The sequence below is a fragment of the Grammomys surdaster genome, unplaced genomic scaffold (assembly GCF_004785775.1).
Source record: "Grammomys surdaster isolate TR1022 unplaced genomic scaffold, NIH_TR_1.0 150, whole genome shotgun sequence".
Taxonomy (NCBI): domain Eukaryota; kingdom Metazoa; phylum Chordata; class Mammalia; order Rodentia; family Muridae; genus Grammomys; species Grammomys surdaster.
The window spans coordinates 21,558,750-21,578,594 of record NW_021604608.1 but is presented as its reverse complement, the minus strand read 5'-3'; the positions used below and the strand labels follow the sequence as shown (position 1 = coordinate 21,578,594).

General features: G+C 43.4%; 2 protein-coding genes across 4 annotated transcripts in view; one reads left to right on the top strand and one right to left on the bottom strand.

Annotated features, from left to right (window-relative positions):
• Window positions 1-6,719, top strand: part of Atp8a1 (ATPase phospholipid transporting 8A1) — a 230,835-nt gene extending 224,116 nt beyond the window's left edge. For all 3 annotated transcript variants that reach the window (XM_028765216.1, XM_028765213.1, XM_028765215.1), the window contains 2 exons: window positions 697-788; window positions 2,070-6,719. In XM_028765216.1, the coding sequence (XP_028621049.1) occupies window positions 697-788; window positions 2,070-2,167 (190 nt within the window). In that variant the 3' untranslated portion in view covers window positions 2,168-6,719. The remainder of the gene's footprint in view (window positions 1-696; window positions 789-2,069) is intronic.
• A 6,012-nt stretch (window positions 6,720-12,731) lies between these two features.
• Window positions 12,732-17,358, bottom strand: Shisa3 (shisa family member 3). The gene is made up of 2 exons (XM_028765346.1): window positions 16,562-17,358; window positions 12,732-14,159 (listed from the first exon to the last, which is right to left on the bottom strand). Exons 1-2 carry the CDS (start codon window positions 16,836-16,838, stop codon window positions 13,720-13,722), a joined length of 717 nt encoding a protein of 238 aa, XP_028621179.1. The 5' UTR covers window positions 16,839-17,358; the 3' UTR covers window positions 12,732-13,719.
• Window positions 17,359-19,845: the final 2,487 nt, after the last annotated feature.

Genomic DNA, 19,845 nt, shown 5'->3' with positions numbered 1-19,845 from the left:
TGGATGCTCGTTATGAGTCACGGCACTGCATGTAGCAGAGGAAAGGGTGGTTAATTCCGTGGACCTCTCTGTGGAGACCAGGCTAAGCATTTATGGATTCTTGTTTTCTCGTTACTTTATCTAGCATAATTATTTTCTAAATAAATAAATAAATTGTGTTTTAAAATGAAATTGACATACTTAAATCATATTGGACCGGTAACGGAATTTGTCTGATTAAGAAGGATTAAGATTTTTTTGCCCTCTGTATTTTTTTTTTCATTTCTTTAGCATAACTAAAACTGTCTTTTTTATATCAGAGTATGTCAGAATGTGAGCAGGATACAGTATGGCTAAGATAGCCGCTTCTAAACTCTAAAGTTCTGTATTCACGATACATACAGTGAGTCGATCAAGATTTGGAGGGGATTTGGTGATTTACTGCTTGTGTTAAGTAGATTCTGTATCCGTCTGATTTAGATGTAACGGTACTGGGTACAGAAACCTTATTTTTCCTAGATTATCGTGCAGAAATGGCTTCAAAAGTATCTCAACACTTGAGATCTCATTCGCTATCTAAAGAAATAGAATTAAAAAAGGAAGTCCGTACTGCGGATTCCCCGGCTTTTGTTCTGTCTAGCTCTGCTGGTAGTCCTGAGGAGAGTGGGGGCTCCCTGAGCTGACAGTGTGTCTCACACTTTTGTGCCTGCTCCACAGCCTCACGGAGAGGGCACAGCTGCTCAAGAATGTCTTTAAGAAGAACCATGTGAATCTGTACCGCTCTGAATCCTTACAACAGAACCTACTCCGTGAGTATTGAAATTTTGATTAAATGAACTTGCTGTGCTCTGCGGATCCCAGCATGCAGCAGAGCCTGTGTTCCATTGGCACCATATTTAACTATTTAAAATTCATGACTTAAAATTTTTGCGACCTGATATATATATATAAAAACAAATGGTTGGTTAACAAACCCATGGGCTACACCATCTCCCAGTTAATAACGAATTTTAAAATGCTGCCGTCTTGACGTTCCTTGGAGCTTTAAATCTTAAAAAGAAACAGTGAGATAAATCTTAACTCTTAAAAGCTGCCTGCGTTGTTATCTTTTCTACTTGAATAACTCTGCCAGAGTCTTTTCAGCTCTCATGCAATGCAAAGAAACATATATTTTACCCTTCAAAACTATTTATGCATATTTAGAGTTGGAAGAAGTTATTAGGTATCTCACCCTCTTAACATTTCAAGGACCTGAAAGAGAACATAATATATGTAGCCCTATAGTAAATTTATTGGTGTCAGTAATATATCTTTTATTTTGTGTTTCCACATGTAATTTATTTTCCTTTATATATACCCATGTTTAGTGCTTTTGGACTTTATATATCAAGGGGGCTTTTCCAAAGATGTGATGCCCTAGGGGTCATCTCCTATCCCCACACCCCCTCTGACTATATAAAGCATCAATGATGTGTGTGTGTGTGTGTGTGTGTGTGTGTGTGCTGGGAGGCAAAGAGAATGTAGCATAAAGAAAACGGGCCTTTTTTCCATCACTGGAAAATTCTGTGTGTTCCTCTCTCTTCCCTCCTCAGTCCCATTAATTAACAAATGATCATGTATCTATTTATAGAGTATAGGGTGGTGTTTTCATGTGTATGCTCTCGTGGTAGAATAATTTAATCAAGCTAATTAATACATCCCTCTGTCCATCTACTCCAACCTTCTCACTCACTTGACACCTGCCTAAAAATGTACCCAATGCCATGTTCAGACTCTGAGCCCTTCCAGTCACGAGGAAGCAAATGTGAAGGGACTGGACTTGCTATGTGGCTCCAAGGTCGAAGGGAGATTTGACAGCTTCAGCCTAGTGTATGGGAAACAGAGTTTAGAAGATCCACACTGGCAGCCGCTGGCCCTTCCACTCTTCCTTGTCACTGCTGAACATGTGTCTCTTCCAGATGTTAAACATGAGTGCCCCTTGCTTGTGAAGGTGGGATGTACCAGCCCTCCCAGCAGATGGTGGTACACCGTAACTGACAGTAATTTTCAGTGAGTTCATTAACCAATTTCTGCTCTTTTGTTGCTTACAGACGGCTATGCTTTCTCTCAAGATGAAAATGGCATCGTCTCACAGTCGGAAGTGATTAGAGCCTATGATACCACGAAACAGAGGCCTGATGAGTGGTGATTGGCAGGCCTAGGCCACCAGCCCCCACACTGTGTCTCTGAGGAGAACTGTCAGAGTCTAAGGTCATCACTACAACCTGCTGACCAATTGCAGTCTGGTCCATGGGGAGAAAAAGTGGATCTGAGCTCATCTCACAGATGAATTTCTAGGACATAGCGCTATGTGACTACTGTAACACCGTCGTCCTCGGAATGTCCTCAAGTACCTGCTAAGGCTTTGTAAACCGATAGTGGAAATTACCTTATATCTTGCCAGAGTGCTTTCTCAAAATGGGGACAGGTCAGTGTTCACAAGCTGTCCCTCTGGGGCTGTAACTATCGTTGATGGCTCAACCACCAGTCAATCAACTATTTAAAAGAAACAACAAGAACAAGAACAACTCAGAAATGATGTTAAGGGAAGTACTCTCAATATCCAGACTTAGAGTTCAGGATATGCTGAAATAAATCAGCTCACTCTACTGAGCGTTTCTAAACAAGGCATTAAATATGTGTTTGTGTCAAAGAGTGTCTTGCTAAGTGTTTGCCAAAGACATTCAGTGTGTGCGTTTCTCATTCAGTAGTCATCTGCCCAGAAATTTAAAAGAAAGTTTTTTTTTTTCACAGTACCTCTGTATGACCTGCATGCTTGACTTTTCAAACATGAGCGTGACTTAAAATTTGAGCATTTCCAGGCATTTGCTACTAAAATCTGTGATGTCGCACCTTGGGCCTTACAACTGCTTCTCTGTTGTTTGTGGTTTTTATTGGTTCCTGTAGGAGGGAACGTGTGTCCGTGTGACTGTTGTTACGATGCTGACTTTTTCTCTTTTTAATTGTACTGTCTGTCATTTCTGATGAACTTTAGACTCCTTTAAATGTTCCTTTAAAAAAAAAAAATCTGGCTTCTGCTATGTATTGAGTGACAATGATGCCGCTTTGTCTTTTCCCCGCCTCCTAAGAAAATTACCCTTACATATTTATGTGGGATTTCCAAAGACCTTTGGGATAATCCATGAGATAATGCATGGGCTTTTTGTCATGTACATAGGCTCAGCTTTTGTCCTGTGCTGTTTGTTCTTCACTGTGCGCTCCCACTGGAGATGACATATGAAGCACAGTTGGTCTCATGGCGACTACCCGTATGCTTAAGCCTGAAAATTATTTCACAGTTCACTCGGCCAACAACTCCCAAAATGAGTCACGTACTGCTTATCGGCACGAGACAGATAGGTAGGTAGCACACTTCCCCCATTTTCAGGAGATACCTATTTTGCTCAAGCCTAACACCTTACAGTCAATGAATACTTATCACGAGTAGGGTTCACTGATATGTTTCCTAATATGTGTTCGCTCTAATTAGTTTGGCATCTCCATGAAATCTCCTGGGGGAGAAAAATGCCTATTTTGCTACCAACAGTAAATGGTGAAGGGGCTATTTAAAAACCACACCCAGTTTTCTACAGTTTTTATGGTATTTTTTTCATCTTTTCACCCCCCCCCATTCAAAAAAGAGGGGGGAGTTCTAGTTTTCAGATACACTTTGGAGATTGAAACAAATTCTTCTGCCTTCTATTCAAAAGCCTGTTTGCCTTTATGTGGATTACCAGCAAAATAGACCTTTAAATGTGTGCAAGGACTGGCTTTGAGAAGGGGAGGTCTCCATATTACCCCCTTAAATCTTTTCATTGCCCCCCCCTTTTTCTTGGTCTGAATTTAAAACTAGATTGTGTGTCTCTTCCTTCTCTAAATCTGTAGCTAGTTACCAGTGTGTCTCCGCATTCCCTGCAAATAAGAGGTTCTAAAATTTTACATAATTCTAAAGGGAGCAGAATGGACACAAGTGTATCTCAAACCGTCCCGTTTGGAGCTTAGATCAGCCGACACAGGAATCAAAACATCTAGCAGAACCACACACATAGAATCGAAGCTGATCTTCCAGATTGTGAGACTGTAGACTTAGCCGTCTACCAGCTGAATCTGGAGGGTGGGTTCTCCTCAGCCTCCTGGTGGTGACAATTGAGGTCATAGCCCCCCAAAAATGAGTGGTTATCCAAAAAAAGGCTTGCTTCCCTTTGCCCCAGCCATCAGAGGTATCTGTCACCAAATCCCTCTCATCAAAACATTGTAAATGAGAATGGAATCTTCTGGCCTCTGCCTAGAAATCTAATGTCATCTTTTTATCTTGCATCATGAATTATTTTGATGAACCTCTTCCATACTCATGGTTAATCAGTACACATCATACCCTGAAAATGAGACTCTTTATGCCTTTTGTCCCTGGATCCTGTGTTTGAATGACGGGCATTAACTTGGTCTCTCTGTTCTTAAGTTGGGGAAAGCACAGAGAGTGGCCATTTGGGTAAAACTTGAAATAGAGACTGGCTATTGCAGCGAGTTTATAGACTTAATCCTCTCGCGTTTCTAACCTTTGTCAGCTGGGGAAAAGGCACATGGTTTTACCATGGATTTGAATGGCTACAGTCAAAATGACTTTAAGCCTATGTTTTCTGAAATGAACAACATATAACTCCAATTTAAAAGTCCCCTATAGGGGACTCTGGTAAATGCTGACATGATTGCTTTGTAACGTTTACAATCCAGAAAATACTATTTATGGCAGAAAATCCTCATTAGTTTAGCATTGAAAAGCTGGGAGGTGAATCGTTCACGTTGGGTTGGGATATCACACAGCAATGTGGAGCACAGACTTTCTCTGTGTGTTAGATATACACCTAACAATTCACTGCTGTCTCACACTGAAAGATGCTCTATTTGTGAAGGTATTAGCAGGAGAGCAATGTTCTCAGGAACCTAGGACATTTAACATGGTAAATGTGCCTCTTGGCTGGTACTCCACTCAGTGTTCCCTGGGAGACAGCATCAGCAGCCAGGAGAACTTACTGCATAGCTCTCACTCACCCAGACAGGTGAAGGAATACTGCCAAATAAGGGAGCCATGGATTGTGTTGTCATTAAAGAGAGTCAGTGAGTCCTTTTCCTTTCCAACAGGCAAAATGGATCCTGGAAATAATCAGCGTGTTGTCTCAGCATTTAATGATATATTTTAATTTTTCAATCCAGTGTCCCAGATAGCTGATGTGACATTCACAGTAGGTTAATTTGTTCTGTGCTCAATGCCACACTCATAACCTATGATTGAAAAATGACCTTTCAGAAGACAAATGCTAGTCAGGAAGCAATAGCTGGTATCCTTTTTAATCAGCGCATAACTCTTATAAAGCTATTCATTATATACTTGGTTTTTGACGGTTCCTGGTCTTAAAACTTGTATTATGAAGTGAATTGTTAGTCTGATAATTAAGCTACAAAATTTATCAAGGAAATGCCCCACTCATTCACACCATGGTGAACAAGTATATAGAATCCCTTCTGTCCCTTGCTTACGATGACACCGTGTGGCGCTGTGCCTCGCAAATGTTTTGTAATGATGAGCATTTCTGGACTGTTTCTTAAACATATCGTAGTCTGATTTTTCTTACATTAAAATAAAACACTTGTGAAACTTAGTTATACTTTGCTGTGTTTTAATTAGCCTTCAACAGTTATTAAAATGGAATGTAAGTTAAATCTTAAGAAAAGGAAATAAACTCCTTTTGTGTTTCATATTGATTTATTTTCTGTAGGGAAGCAGCTGGTTAAGGTTTTTGTTGTGTGTGTGTTTGTTTTGGTTTTTTTTTGATAGGTTTATGGTTTGCATGAATTAATATTTAAGGTGATTCAGGCAAATGCATGGCTTTTGTGTAAGTCCTTATATTTATTTCTGTCTTATGAAACTTTACCATGACCTAAGTAGAATAGAATACTCAGTGGACAAATTAATCAGTCCTCTGCACAAGTTTTTGGTTTTTTTTTTTTTTTTTAAAAAAAAAATGGGTTGTTTTACAAGTTCCAACAAATTCAACCGAATCTTTTTATTTTTTTTTATTTAATTGAATCTTCTGTTTAGCTTGTCTCCAAGAATTATTCTTTAGAACGTTCACGAAACTTCTCAGCAGACAAATCTTCCTTAACTAGGAAGAAAGGTGGACTGGCCTGTGTGCTCACTCTTGAGTTAGCAGAAACTCTCCATTGGTAAGTACACTCTGGTGGAGATGAGACTCCCAGCCGTAGACTAGAAGCCATAAATGCAGCGAGTGCCCGTTGGCAGCCTCCTCTGCCTCATTTCTCACCTTTTCAAGTGTATGAAGTGAAAGTAAGACGGCAGCCTTGGAAGGCAGCTATGAAAGGCCGCAGTTTGCTTTAAAAAAATAAAATAAAATAGACATTCAGCTCCGTGGAAAAGCCATTCCTGCCTCAACGGCTGTAAAGATCGTGACGCTGCATGCGTGGACAAGTGTCGAATCTGTGCTTAAAGTGCTTCTCTCAGGTTTGTGTATCTTGATGTTTGATGCACTGTGTTTTATAAATAGTTACAAATGTTGAGTAAAATCCATTTCTATGCACTGTTCCTTGTCATCGGCCTTTTGTGAATGTGCATGTTTTAAACTGCAGATTTTAAACATTTTTGTCCTCTAATTGTTATTAAAAAATAAACTTTACCGTTACATAAAGGCACTGGCTGAAGTTTTGATTGCTACTTTTAGAAAGTATGTTGCTTTATAAAGGCTCAAACATGAGGTAACTATAGTCTGAGATGCTGTATCCATCTGATAGCTTCATAACATTTTGTTTATAGCTGTATTTAAATCAATTTAATTCAACTAAATGAAATAGAATATTAGTCCTAATTTGATAGGAGAGTAGTTTGTGTAATTAATGTAAATATTTTTTGGAAAGTTACTATATTTCAATTTTATTGTTTAGAAATGTCTCACAGGTATCTCTGCATTTTAAGTCAGCTTATCAGTAAACAGTTGACTAAAGGTCTCTGTCCTTTTGTGTTGGAAGAATTTTTGTAGGTTTTCTAAACCCACTTTAAAGAGAGAAGGAGAGAGAGAGGTGACCAAGTTTAGCCAACAACATTTGAAGGAAGTAATCATAAAATAGTAAAATGAGCCAAAAGTATATGGAAATGTGGAATAAGTATCATTTTTTTTTCAGAAACAAGCATCTTTTACTAAAAGCTCACACAGTGAAGATGTATTTGGTAAGCTGCTAGAATGGAAGTTCTTAATGCAGAGATACTGAACATGGCGTACTGAAAAGGATCTGATTTGATAACACCATGTCTATTTAGCTGTTGGGAGCCCCTGGCCTTCCCAGACTTCCTGAGGCACCTGGTGGTGGATCTTCATGCAAAGCCCCAGTAACACAGTTTATGGAGAAGCAACCTCTAAGTTTTCTCTTACAATTTACACATTTAACTGCCATTCCACTTTAACGGGGGAGGGGGGAGGGGGAGGGGGGGCACATGTGTGACATCTTGTCTTAGAATACCTTCTATTGTTGCTATAGGCAACAGCAAACTTGAACTACACCCTCATAATTCAGCATGTCACCCCGTTTAAAGTCTGTTTCCTCATGCTTACAGCATCTTTAACCTAAAGCTACCATTGCTGAAATATAGCCACCCCAGTTTAATGAAGAAAAGCCTTTCAAACCTGGACATTTCACAAGTAAGCTCATTAAAAAATGTTGGAAAATATGAAATATTTTGTAACGTTTGGTCTTTATTAAGTACCAACTGGGTAGATAGCGATTGAAAGAAAAACTGTCAGAAAATCGCACTACTAATGAATGTTTCATTGCAATTTCTAAATAGCTAGGTATGTAGTAAATGTGTGTTAACACTTTGCTCCCTTAAATAACTTAGCATGCTTATAAATTCGTATTTTTCCTAAACGTACATGAGATTTAAAAAGTAAATTGATACCAGCTTAGTGTAATGTATCAGATTCCCAGTTGTAACTGTATATATTTTAGGAAGCCTTTTAGTTATTTCAGTTTAGGGAATTTTTTTTCCTGTGGGTTCAAATCCACCTGATAATGTGATATACAGCTCCTCACACTAAAAGAAAGAAAAAAAAGAAAAAGAGAAAGAAAGAGAGAGAAAGAGAAAGAGAGAGAGAGAATAAGCAGGCAGAAAAACAATAAGAGGAAATAGTCTATCCATTTGGACAATTCAAAATATAATCAGTAGGCTTTGGAGTGGATAATCAATTTTAAAGCAAAATTACTCTGTTAGATTTGTTTCCTAAAGCACATGATAAAATGAATGCAGAGGCCAGGCAGTGGTTTGGGCCCATGTGTTAAAGGCTCGGTCCACAGGTGGTAGTACTGGGAGGTGGGGCCTAGTGGAAGATGTTTGGAGACAGGCCCTCACAGAGGGTAACCCTGGCCCCTCCTCAATTCTGCTCTTCCCCTACACTCATGAAGGATGAAGCTTTGCTTCCTACATGTTCCTGCTCTGATATGCTGCCTTGCCATGAGCCCAAAGCGAACAGAACCTCCAAAACTGTGAGCCCAAATAAACCTTTTTATATTCTAAAGTTCAGCCTCAGCTATTTTGTGACAGTGCTGAAAAATTGACTAATGGCAACCATAGCACTCCAGATGCTGGAGCAGTAATGGGCAACAATAGGAATTTGGCCATTTGTCAAGAGGCCAATGATTCATTAAGACATCATTTTCTGTTCTCCGTCCCCAGTCAGAGGTACATGCTATCCCACAGCAACTGGCCTTTCATTTTTACTCTAGGATATTTTTACTCTCCATACCATTAATTTCTACCTGGATCCCTCCCCGTTAGAGTGCAGCTGATCTCAGAGAGTGGTTCTTATCCAGACAGTCCAAAGCAACAAGCTACTATTAACCTGCCCATCTTACAAATGAAAAGAGCAAGAGGTGAAGCAAATGGCCAAAAGACTGTTCTAAGCAAGAGCCAGAAAATTAGCCAGATGTAAAAGCTCAAAAGTCAAACTTGGTGTCTTCCATTTCTTACATAAAGGAGTATTTCTTACATAAATGAGTGTGGCTGCCACACTCATTCAGTATCTACGTGCGTCATCTAATGTTTCTTTCCATGCTCTCATAATGTAGCGTGAGTTTCATATCTATCAGGGCCCCTGATGCTGTAGGACATGTAAGACACCATGCAACTAGTCACTTTCCCCCAGTGGATTTTCTGAGAAATATTTTGGGTTGTTTTCCTAAGAAACGTGGTCCTTCTAGGCTAATGTCATAAAGAACATAGAGTTGCAAAGCTGACCTTCCAGGACACGAGTGCTATCTCTCCTATCCCGTTTGTTGTCCTGGGACATGCTATTTATCCTTCTACTGTGATTTCTCCATCTGTAAGACAAGCATAGGACAGTCCTACGTCACAGGGAGGACTGACTAGAAACTCAGCAAGGTAGTGTAGAAATGTCTTGAGAAATGAGTGATGCTTAATAAATCTAATCATAGGAATGATCACGTTTCAAAATATAGAATTCTGGTTTTCGCAATCATAATTTGAGGATGCTGAGACTCTTAATTCTTTGTGAAAACAGTAAAATGCTCAGCCAGATAACTTGCCACTGCATTTTGTGATAGTGGGACACAGTGAGCATGTCCTCAGAGATTTCAAATGACGTGACTGATCCCCCACGTGTAATTGTCCAAAAATGAAGACATGAGCAATTCACAGTCCCTCATAAAACATTTCAAGGCTGCCACTTGCATTTAATATGTTTGGAAAATATGAAATACTTAGTAACAGTTGGTCTTTGCCTCCAAGTACAAACTGGGTAGCTAGCAATTGAAAGAAAAACACTGTCAGAGTAATTTCACTAATATTGAATGTCTAATGCGATTTTTAAATAGCCAGGTATGTACTATATGTTAACCCTTCACTTCCTTAATAACTTGCAATGTTGATGTTCAAGAGTTCTAATCTGACCCTGGGTGCTCCTGACTCTCTTACCGTTACAGATCTTGCCTCTTAATTCCACTACTCTTCTCTACTGCCCCCCCATTAGTGTTCCTCACTCAAACCCCCCACATGGCTTTCCCAGCTCACACCCTACAGCAGCCCCTCAGTATGAGTCTGTACCTCTTTCCATGCATCCTGCATTACTGTTATGACCACAGTTATGAAGCGTCCTAAAGACTAGGCTATAGATTCATCTTCTCCCTGACTGTGAGCTCCCTGGGAGAAGGAAGGATATCAATTTTCCATTCATTTTTCTTTTTGCATGTGTACGTGTGATGTTTGTACATATGTGTTCGTGTGTTTGCAGGGGGTGCCACATTTGTATCTGGACTATGTATGTGAAAGCCCAGGGATTATTATCAGGAATCTCCTTGATTGTCCTCTACCTTATTCACTGAGGCAGGGTTCCTCAGTTGAACCTAGAGCTAGTCTAGTTTAGTCTAGCTAGCCAGCTTGCCAGAGAACCCCTGTCTTCAACTTCATAGGGAAGTTGGAAATACAAAGTGGCTGCCATACTCATTCAGCATTTATGTGGATGCTAAGGACTCAAACTCAAGCCTCTCAGACTTGTACAAGTACGTTTATCCGCTGAGCTGTGTTCCTGGCCAATACAGAGCTTCTCTTTCTAAGGCACCTGCCACATCCCATCTCAAGCCCTAGTTGCCTTGTTCCAGCCAGTAATGGAGAGTAGAGGCTTCTGGGATAGGAAATGGATTTAATTCCACTTGGAGTTTTCAATGGAACCTCACACAGGGCCAGACTCAAATGTAAGTAATGTGATTCAAAGGCTTGTTGAAAGAGACATGTCTAAAAATTACCATGGGATGGCTTTATTATGTTAAGATCATAAATAGTATTAGCAGCCACTTAGCTTCCAAAGAGAAGGCTTGTACAAAGATACATTTTGTGTCACCAAGTACATGAGCATATGATTTGATTCAATGTCACCGAATGCCACATGACAATAAATTACATACACAACACCATCCTAGCTTTAAATACTATACGGCCAGCTGATTGGTTGGAGAATCCCACAGCTGCAGGGAAGTCTAGATGTGAGTACTCCATGAATCGCTCAGCATCAGTGTGCCTAAAGGATGCATTCTGTTCTCCAAAGCAGCAGAAAACAGAAAGTACAGCCACTGACAAACTAGAGTCACGCTTAGGTGGGTGGGTCACTTCCATACTCTAGCAGACACTGTGGAACTGGGCATGAAAGGGTTAAATTGGCTCAGTCACCTCTCTGAGTCCTTAATAGTCTGCTGAAGCTTCAATATATTCTCTCTCTCTCTCTCTCCCTCTCTCTCTCTCTCTCTCTCTCTCTCTCTCTCTCTCTCTCTCTTTCTCTCTCTCCCTCTCTCCTCCTCCCACTCTCTCAGTCTTGCTCCCTCTGGCTCTTGTTGCTGTTCTCTCCCCCTCTCTCCCCCTTCCTCCCTCTCATTAGCACACCGAATGGGTCTATTTTAATTACAGATATATATTGCCTGTAATTCATTTTTTGACAATTCAAGAGATTACAAACTAAGAAACATTCATTGCACTTAGTAGGGCCAAGACTCAGCACATTAAAGCAGGGTGTGACATCACACAGCCATAACCCCAGTATGTGGGTGTGGGGGGGAGGGGTGCTGAGGCGGCAGGATCATGAGTTCTAGAGTAGCCTTGCTATGTAGGGACACCCTATCTCAAAAACAAACTAAGTTTGAAAGCAGGTGTCATCCTGGTGTTTAAACCATTCTCTACACAACAATATTAACTTGCTGCAGAATTGAACACTTTAGGCTCTTCCTCCATTTCCAAATCTTAAAATGGCAAGTATAATTCCTCTGAGTTGTCTGGAGGACCGGGTGAGTTAATACACAACTGCTCAGCACTGCGTTTGGCTTGTGGTAAAACAGAGAACTCGGCGGAAGTTAACTTAAAACTGTCAAAGAAACGGTACAGAGCTACTACGACCAGGATGATGATCCAGTTGTGTGGGTTTGGACACAGTCTCAAACATCTGTTCCTTACATCCCACTGTCTCTTTAGTTGTTTTTTCATAATCTTGAATACTTGGGAGAAAGACCAGATTTGCATGTGGGAGAAAGAACTAGGAGTTGGCACCCCTCTAACTTCCTGGCAAAGGAGTAATGCCTTCCAACTGGTTTTCTCTGACCCTTAACTGGAAAACAAGGAAGCCAATTAACCCTCCTAGGGCAGAATTCTACCTCCGTTAACTTGGGACGGGGCTACTGAAGGTGATACATGACGGAATAAATTCCCATAAGCTGAAGTCTCCAAGTGCACCAACAGCGGTATTGAAGGAGAAGGGGCACATGGATGAACAGGAAATGAATTGGTGACTGGTGGGTGTATTACCCGAGGAGGGTTGGCCTGAGCCCACAGTAGGGCAGGACTGAGCTCACAGTAGGGTAGGACTAGCAATGTCACATCTTCTATGTATAACAAAAACCCAGAACATCCTATGAAAAAATATCCGGGTGGTCAAACTCTATAGACCAAGTGACATGTGAGGACCACAGAGAGACTGTTTTCTAAGGACTCTATAAAAACAGACCTCTGCTGCTTTCCAAAGTCCTGAGGAAGCCAATGTTTACCTTAATTTTGAAAGATGGAGTGTGGGATACAAAATATAGCCTCTTATTAGATAGCAAAAGAATTGTCACTAAGAGCATAAGATAAAGAATTCTGATTTGAAAACCTCAAATAGAGTTCAGGAAACCAGATAAACTTATTTATTTTTTCTAGCCTGGTCCTTATGTGTTGTCACCAGACATCAAACACAGTGGCACATAAAATGTGGAATACTGTCTGCTTACAATAATGACCCCCCCCAACTTTGAGCAAAGTTACAGTGTGACTTCTAAGTAATTAGTACTGTCAATGTGGTAAGTAAATTAAATTACAAATCTTCACTTTTATATATAATCCTTTATACAAATAAATGTTTTAAGACCCAATTGTCCAACTTCCATTTAAACACTAATATTGCTGAACAAAAAGTCTGCAATAAATATTCCCTCAGGTTGGTGGGGGAAGTGATTTTTACCCAGAATCTGTGTTACAATGAATGTCTGAGTATATATTTAAAACTTTAAGCTTCCCATGTGGTTACTGAAACCTTGTATTTTGGAAAAAGAAAACTCATATTTTAAACAAAATTTGTTATTAATTTAAGAAGTAAATGTTCTCATCGTACTAATATTACTTATGGTTAGGTTGCTCCAAAAATTATAAATAGGTAGTTCACTGGCCCTTCAAGCTTACTTAACAGTTAATTTTTAAGTGAACCTTTTATAATTACAGTTAAGTATATGCCCTTCCTTATTTATGTATATATATTTGTACTATAATTCAACACAGGAAAAGGAACACAGGGCACTTTTCTACAAAGGATAGCTGAATTGTCCAGTAAAATATTTTCTTTCAACTCGCAAACTGAACATCAAGCTGATGAATATTTTAACAAAAGGCGAATAAAAGTTGTCATGTTCACCGTGGTTGCTAGGTCAGATCTCCTGTAATTGTAGCCAAGGACCTCAAGACTAGAAAATGCTGAATCTTTCTGGACCTTTCTTCCATGAGTATGACGGGTTACCACAAATTTCCTCAGAAGTGATCGTGGCTTGGCCAAAACAGCAACACTCCACCTGGCTGCCGTTCCGCTGTATGGCCTATTCACAACCATTGCCCCGTCAGCTGGAACTGAAATCTGGACAGCTCTTCCCAGGTAATGGGGGCTCCTGTTGGAGAGGGTATGCAAAATACTGGGGTGACACCAGGAAACCGGATGGTTGGGTTAGGTGTATGGTGTGGCCAGTGGTGTAAGGTGGAGGTGAGGACGGTACCAGGCAGCTTGGCTCAGCCCTGGCAAAGGAGAACCTTCGGACAGAGCCGCCTGTGGAGCTGGAGCTGGTGGCCGTGCTGGACTGCCTAGAAGCTGCCCTGAGGCTGGTGGAGGTTAGGATCATGGGCAAGGTCTCTGTCTGATAGCTTCGGAGTGAGAAGCGGATCGGCTGCTGGGAGGGTTCCTTGGGTCTCAAACAGGTGCAACAATAGATAGCCACTAATGAGCCCAAAATGATGAAGGCAATGAAGATGGAGCCGACGATCAGGAAGGGGACGTAGACAGGCTCTGAAAGGCAAAAGCAGACATACACAGATGCAGGGTCAAAGTCACTCAAACCCTAGCCTCTGCGTTAGCATCTTAAGAGACGGGAGGCAGAGGTTCATCTCATCGTAGCTACTGCTGTCAGCTCCATGTTTTAGAGCATGCGACTGGCAACCTCCAAAGTACAAACCATGGTGATGAAATGCTCTTGCTATTCCTGGCAGGGAGGAAGCAAACGGGTGCTGGAGCCTCTGTTAGCAATTAGCCATCGTACTGAACATCTGGAAGTCCGAAAGCCTATCGTCCTCTTCATGCACTGAAGGGAGAGGGTGAGCTTGGGAGGGTCACCAAGCATGTGCATTTAAATCTAGGTTTTAGGAGTTTGATCACGGTGGGACACTTAAAGGCCTAACCCATCTCCTAGACTGACAATCCATCTCCTGTCCAAACATTTCCAGACTAAGCAATGAGAACCAGGCCTGCTGAATGAAGCCCCAGGGTGTTATACAGCTCTAGAAAGAGCAGGAGAAAGCAATCCACAGTGAGCCCCAATTTACTGTGTTTCCCACCATCTCACAAATCACCAGCCCTGACTCCAGATGTCATACCTCTGTGTCTATACTCCCACCCACAGAAAGAACAACATGTAGTTCTCAATATTGGTGACCCAGACTCTTTTTCTAAGCACATTCCCAAGACAGGGCAAACTCTTGTTTGCCTCCATCTCTAAAAGGCAGATAAAATAAGACTTTCTTTTCCAGAGGTATCAGGCAGCTGTCTTGGTCTCTTCCCTGTGTAAAAGAGCCACACTGAGACGCAGCCTCCAGCTTAGGGATAGCAGACAAGACATCTGGGTTTACTAAGGCCCTTGAGCCTGGTTTTCTGTATCAGATTCGACCTTTTCGACCTTTATCACAGAGGCCTTGTGAGATAGAAACTCCCTCTTAGCCAGGTATAACTACATGTCTTTTCTAAAGACTCAGCCAGGGAGTAACAGGTAGCAACTACCCAAGGGCTGCTAACTGAGTTCTTCAGCATCCCTTTGTCCCCCATGTGAGTACCAGTGGTGTGTACAAGGCCAGGTGAAGTTAGCCTGCATTCCTTGTGCACTGAGCCAAACAGTTGTATGCTAGTTTCATCAATAAACTGACTCTTTGATGGCAATAGGCCCATTTTAAATTCGAGAAGAGGCCTGGTATAGTTAAGTCACTAGAGGTTAAAGTGCTGGCAGGAGACAAAGCCTCTATCCATCTGGTTTGGCCTGATCTCAGACTCAGTAAGTGGGGCGAGTGCTCCAATCCTCCGGTCTCATTTTTGGACAACAACCCCCTCCCCACCCAGGAGGCAGGCTTAGCCCTGCCTAGAAGGAGCAGAGAAGTTTGGTTTTCTAACAGGCTATGATAGCCTAGAGTTCCCTGCTTTCCACTATGTTGTCTAGAAACTACCTCCCAGACCCTCAGGACTGGGCTTTTTAATACCCTCTCTTGGCTACCAAAATTAAATCCCAAAGGAAAAACACCGGGATGCTGACCCCTCTTCTCTGGGTTGTCATTTGGAGGATGGGACTCAAAATGACTGCTCTTGCTTCTCTCTCCCTGCCTTTCTGGGAATCTTAGTGTGCAGGCCCCTGCGCTGCTTCCTCCCAGTCCGGCGAGTCACAGGCTCTGAGCTCCGCAGTCTTCTCAGGTTTCCTGGCAGTAAAACCATCGCCTTGAGCTGTAAAGGGTTTCCCTGATGTTCCAACTCAAGTGGAAAACTTTTTTTCAAGGTGTAAATTTCCTCAGCTGGGGTCCTGATTTATTCACCTCTTAAGTGAGCAAGTGGACAAGCGAGCGGAAATTTGACCCGTGTTTTCCGACGTGAGAATAGGGGGCCTTGAGGAAGCCCTGTGACCCTGAATTTTAAATCCTCACCTCGAAGACTTGGGTGTTTCTGAAAAGCGTGACAATAGAGGGTGGGCTAGAGAGGGTAATTGGATGCAGGAAATTGAAAGGAAGTTGGAAGAGTGACGAAATGGTACTACTGGACAAAAGAAAATAAGGGGGTGAAAAATCAGCCTGCGGAACTGTACTTGGGCTCTTGATCAGAGTCGCGTTCCCTGGCACCGGCACTTCCCGAGCTTCCCCATTTGACCAGAGCGCCCAGGAAACCCAACCTAGCTCCAACTGTCTTCCCCAGAAGCACCAGTTGCCCGGCAGCCTTTCAGTTCCTGCGAACCCTTGCAAACTTTCCCTAGGGCCGAACCGTGGGGACCACGTGCAGCTGGGATCCAAACTGCCAAGCGATAGGACTCCTGACCTGAAATACGATCACCCACTTTTTCCTCGATCCCTAGGCCCAGCGGAGTTCACTTTGCGGCCTGAGCTAGTAAGGCCCGAGCTGTGTCGGGTGGGCGAGCCTTGTCCGCCCAGGGAGACCGCACTTACGCGCGGTGATGCCAGGATGCTCCAGCTCTCCGCGGTCGTTGGTGCAGCCGCCCTGCTCCAACCTGGCGTCGGCTGCAGCGCAGCAGTAGCGCAGCGCACACGAGCCGCAGCAGATGGTGGCGTCCTGCGTGTCGAAGTCCTCGGGACACTGGAACCCCTCGTGATAGGTGCCCTGCGCGTCCACCCAGCCGTGGCAATATTCCCCAGGCTGCTGTGCGCCCGCCGGGCCCCAGCGCAGCAAACCCACGAGCAGACAGAGCGCCAGCAGCGCCCCCATCGCTGCCGGGCGCCCGGTGGCAGCTGGAGAGTCGGAGGGCGGAGCCGAGGCTCCTGGGGACCACGGTTCCGCCTCCCCCGAGGTACCACGCGGCCAGTTGACCTCCCGGTCAAGAACTCGCTCTCGTGGGTTAGCAGCGCCTGGGTAGGAGAAGTGGGCTGCTCTGCGGGCTCCGGTGGCCGGAGGACAGCATGGCGCGCGAGGGCGAGGGGACCAGGACTCGCGGGAGGCCACCGCAGAGGCTGCGACTGAAGCAGCGGCTGCTTTTAGCCCGGCTCATCTCGTAAGGAGCACCCGGGCCCGGGCCTCCTCCCACCCCACTTTGCCCGCGGGCCGTCGAGCCACCGACAACCAACCCCAAGGCCGGGCAGCGTCTGGATCGTGGGTTGTCGCCGGGTACCGGGCAGAGCCGGGAGCTCAGCTTAGTTCTCCAAGTGCAGGTCCCAGGGACCAGTGGCTAATTCTGCTCCCGCCCCTGACTGTCACGCAGGCGGGAGACAGCCCAGTCGCGGCCAAGTGCAGAGGGCCTGGGGTGGCTGACAGCTCTGCCTGGAGGGCGTCCCTTAAAAAGGCAGAGGGAGGAGGAGACACGAGGGTGAGGAGAGTCCGCCCTCCGGGGTCGCCGCGCGAGCTAATCACAGCGGGCGCACCGCGCTGCGGTCCCCGACGCCCGCAGGTTCACGCGCGTCTCCCCTCCGCCCCCACTCACGGCACTCCCCCGGGCCTTGGCGGTGACCCCGAGGGGACCAGCCCGAGCCCGCCACCTAGCTGTCACATAGCCGAGGAAAACCTGCAGAAGGATGAGGAAGGCTACCGTCCCACCTCCGTCCACGCAAGCCAGCTCGCAAGGGGACTCGCTGCGGCGCTTAAGCTCCACGGGTTTCACTTAAAAAAAAAAAAAAACGAGCACGACGGCTGGAGTTCCCCAATTGTCCTGTCGGCTTCTGCACAGACCCAGTTTGTCCCTGTGCCTCCGATTCTGAGGATTCGTTCGACCTTGATTTTTAGGGTCACCAACATTTGCACCTCGCTCTCCCCCCCAACCCCCTTCCTTTTCAGCTTTCAGGAGTTCACGCTCAGGCGCCTCCTTCCCGCACCGCTGAGCCGGCGCCGGGGAGGACCCGGGTCAGCAATGCCAGCCGCACTTCAAAGGCCAGGGTTTCGGTGTTCGCGCCCGCAAAGGAAATAAAAGAGCAGAATTAATGATAATCGAGTCTATCTGAACTTCTGTTCGGGCAAAGAAACACATTTATTTAAATGATGTGTCCCTTGTGGGCTGTTTGCAGAACAAGGCTCCTCCAGCCTAGGGAAGAGTCTCGTGAAGCCAGAGTTACGTGAAACCTGGGCTAACCTCAAGGCTTTATTTTTATTGCAACCTGTGTTTCCTCTCCGGGTTTATTGGTTCGGTACGTGTGAGGACGTTCGTCTTAGCCGCACGGTTTGTCAAACACTTTGAACACCCTGTCACCCGATTTAGATGTTAGCAAGTCTCGTGAAACAAATGGAAGAACTTGTGAGAGCACCGCCAGCACAAGCATACGCGGTCAGAAGTATTTATTACACCCGCAGCTTGCCCGCAGTCCCAGAGGCTTCTAGAAAAACTTTAGTGCTGAATAAAACGGTTTATTTTTAAGTATCTAAATTAAATTCCATTCCGGGTAAAGAACCACTTCTAGTTTCAGATCTTAAATATTGAGATTATTATTTAATTATAAAATATATACCCAACACACAACACGCCACGTGTAAACACGCCTGAATAGGACTGTGTAAAATTATACCTGCATGTTTGGGGGAGGCAATAATAAGTTATCAAACTGTTAAGTAAAGCCAAATTACATTTGGGTAAACAACTAACGGCTGTGTTTTCCTTAACCAAGAATTTAATTGAAGCATATGGGGGGGGAGTGTTTTAGTAGAAATTTCATAGGTAATGGATTTTTATGTATGTAGAAAAAAATGCTGTCACCGGGCTTTAATGGTGTGTTTGTTTTGTTTTCCTTTCTCTAGTTTGGGGGCAGCAGGATGGTTTGGTTTTGATTTCAGGAAAATAAAGGGAAAGAGATTTAAAACCACAGCGAATAGGAGCTACATAAAATAAAATAATAATAAAATCATAATAAAATAATCAAACTGGAAGACACGCTGACTCTTAATAACTTTTCCAGGACCACACTACTTAATATCTTTTTTTTTTTTAAAGTTACGATTTGAGGAATTTCATTACATCACAACTGTGTGAAACTGTACAGCAGCCACGGCCCCTCCATCAGTCCCCCAAGGGTCAGGTTTCCTCCTTATCCAGCTGTTCTTTGATAGCGTTAATATTTTAAGGAGTGATTTGTTGGCACTTCCCTCCCATTAATTATATTTCTCTGTGCCACGGCGGGGTTCTTTTCCCTGGGACACTGGCTATAATTAATTTCCTCATTTAGAGCCTTTGTCTATTTGACTTACTCAGAGGGCATTCTGCTCAAATTTAGTTGGATGATACTTGCTAATGGAAAATAACCAAACTTCTAAATAAGTTGATATTCCATAAATCTGATAAGTGTGAACATTAAAACAACTGTGTATTGTGCTTTTCTCTCTAAGTCCTAGATCCAAACTGCTTTCCGGTTACAACAGCAGTCCCTCGGGCTAGGACAGGGATGAACAGGTAAGGGGTGGTTGTGCTAAAAGAGTCCCTCAAACTTTACACATTGATAGCTTTTAACTTCATAAACAATGCCCTCAGAGAGATATTTGCCTCTTTATAGGTTTACAAATATCTGTGAATTCAAGGATTTTATCTTTATTTTCCTAGTAAAGATTTAAAACTCTCCAGAGACTCCCTCCCCAAAGCCTTTGGGAAGTGTCCTGGAGAAAGATGACCAAAACTCATGACCCGAGGTATCATGTACTGGTCTTAGAAACTTTACATTTCTCCCTGTCTCAGTAACAAAAAGCCCTCATTTTTGTGAATAACACAATCTTAAGAAATCACTTTCCTGGCCTATTCTCTCTT

Coding starts and splice junctions, on each gene's coding strand:
- Shisa3 (XM_028765346.1), bottom strand. CDS start 16,838: ATGGGGGCGCTGCTGGCGCTCTGTCTGCTCGTGGGTTTGCTGCGCTGG. Junction 14,160..16,561: donor GCATCCTGGCATCACCGCGC/GTAAGTGCGGTC, acceptor TTTGCCTTTCAG/AGCCTGTCTACGTCCCCTTC.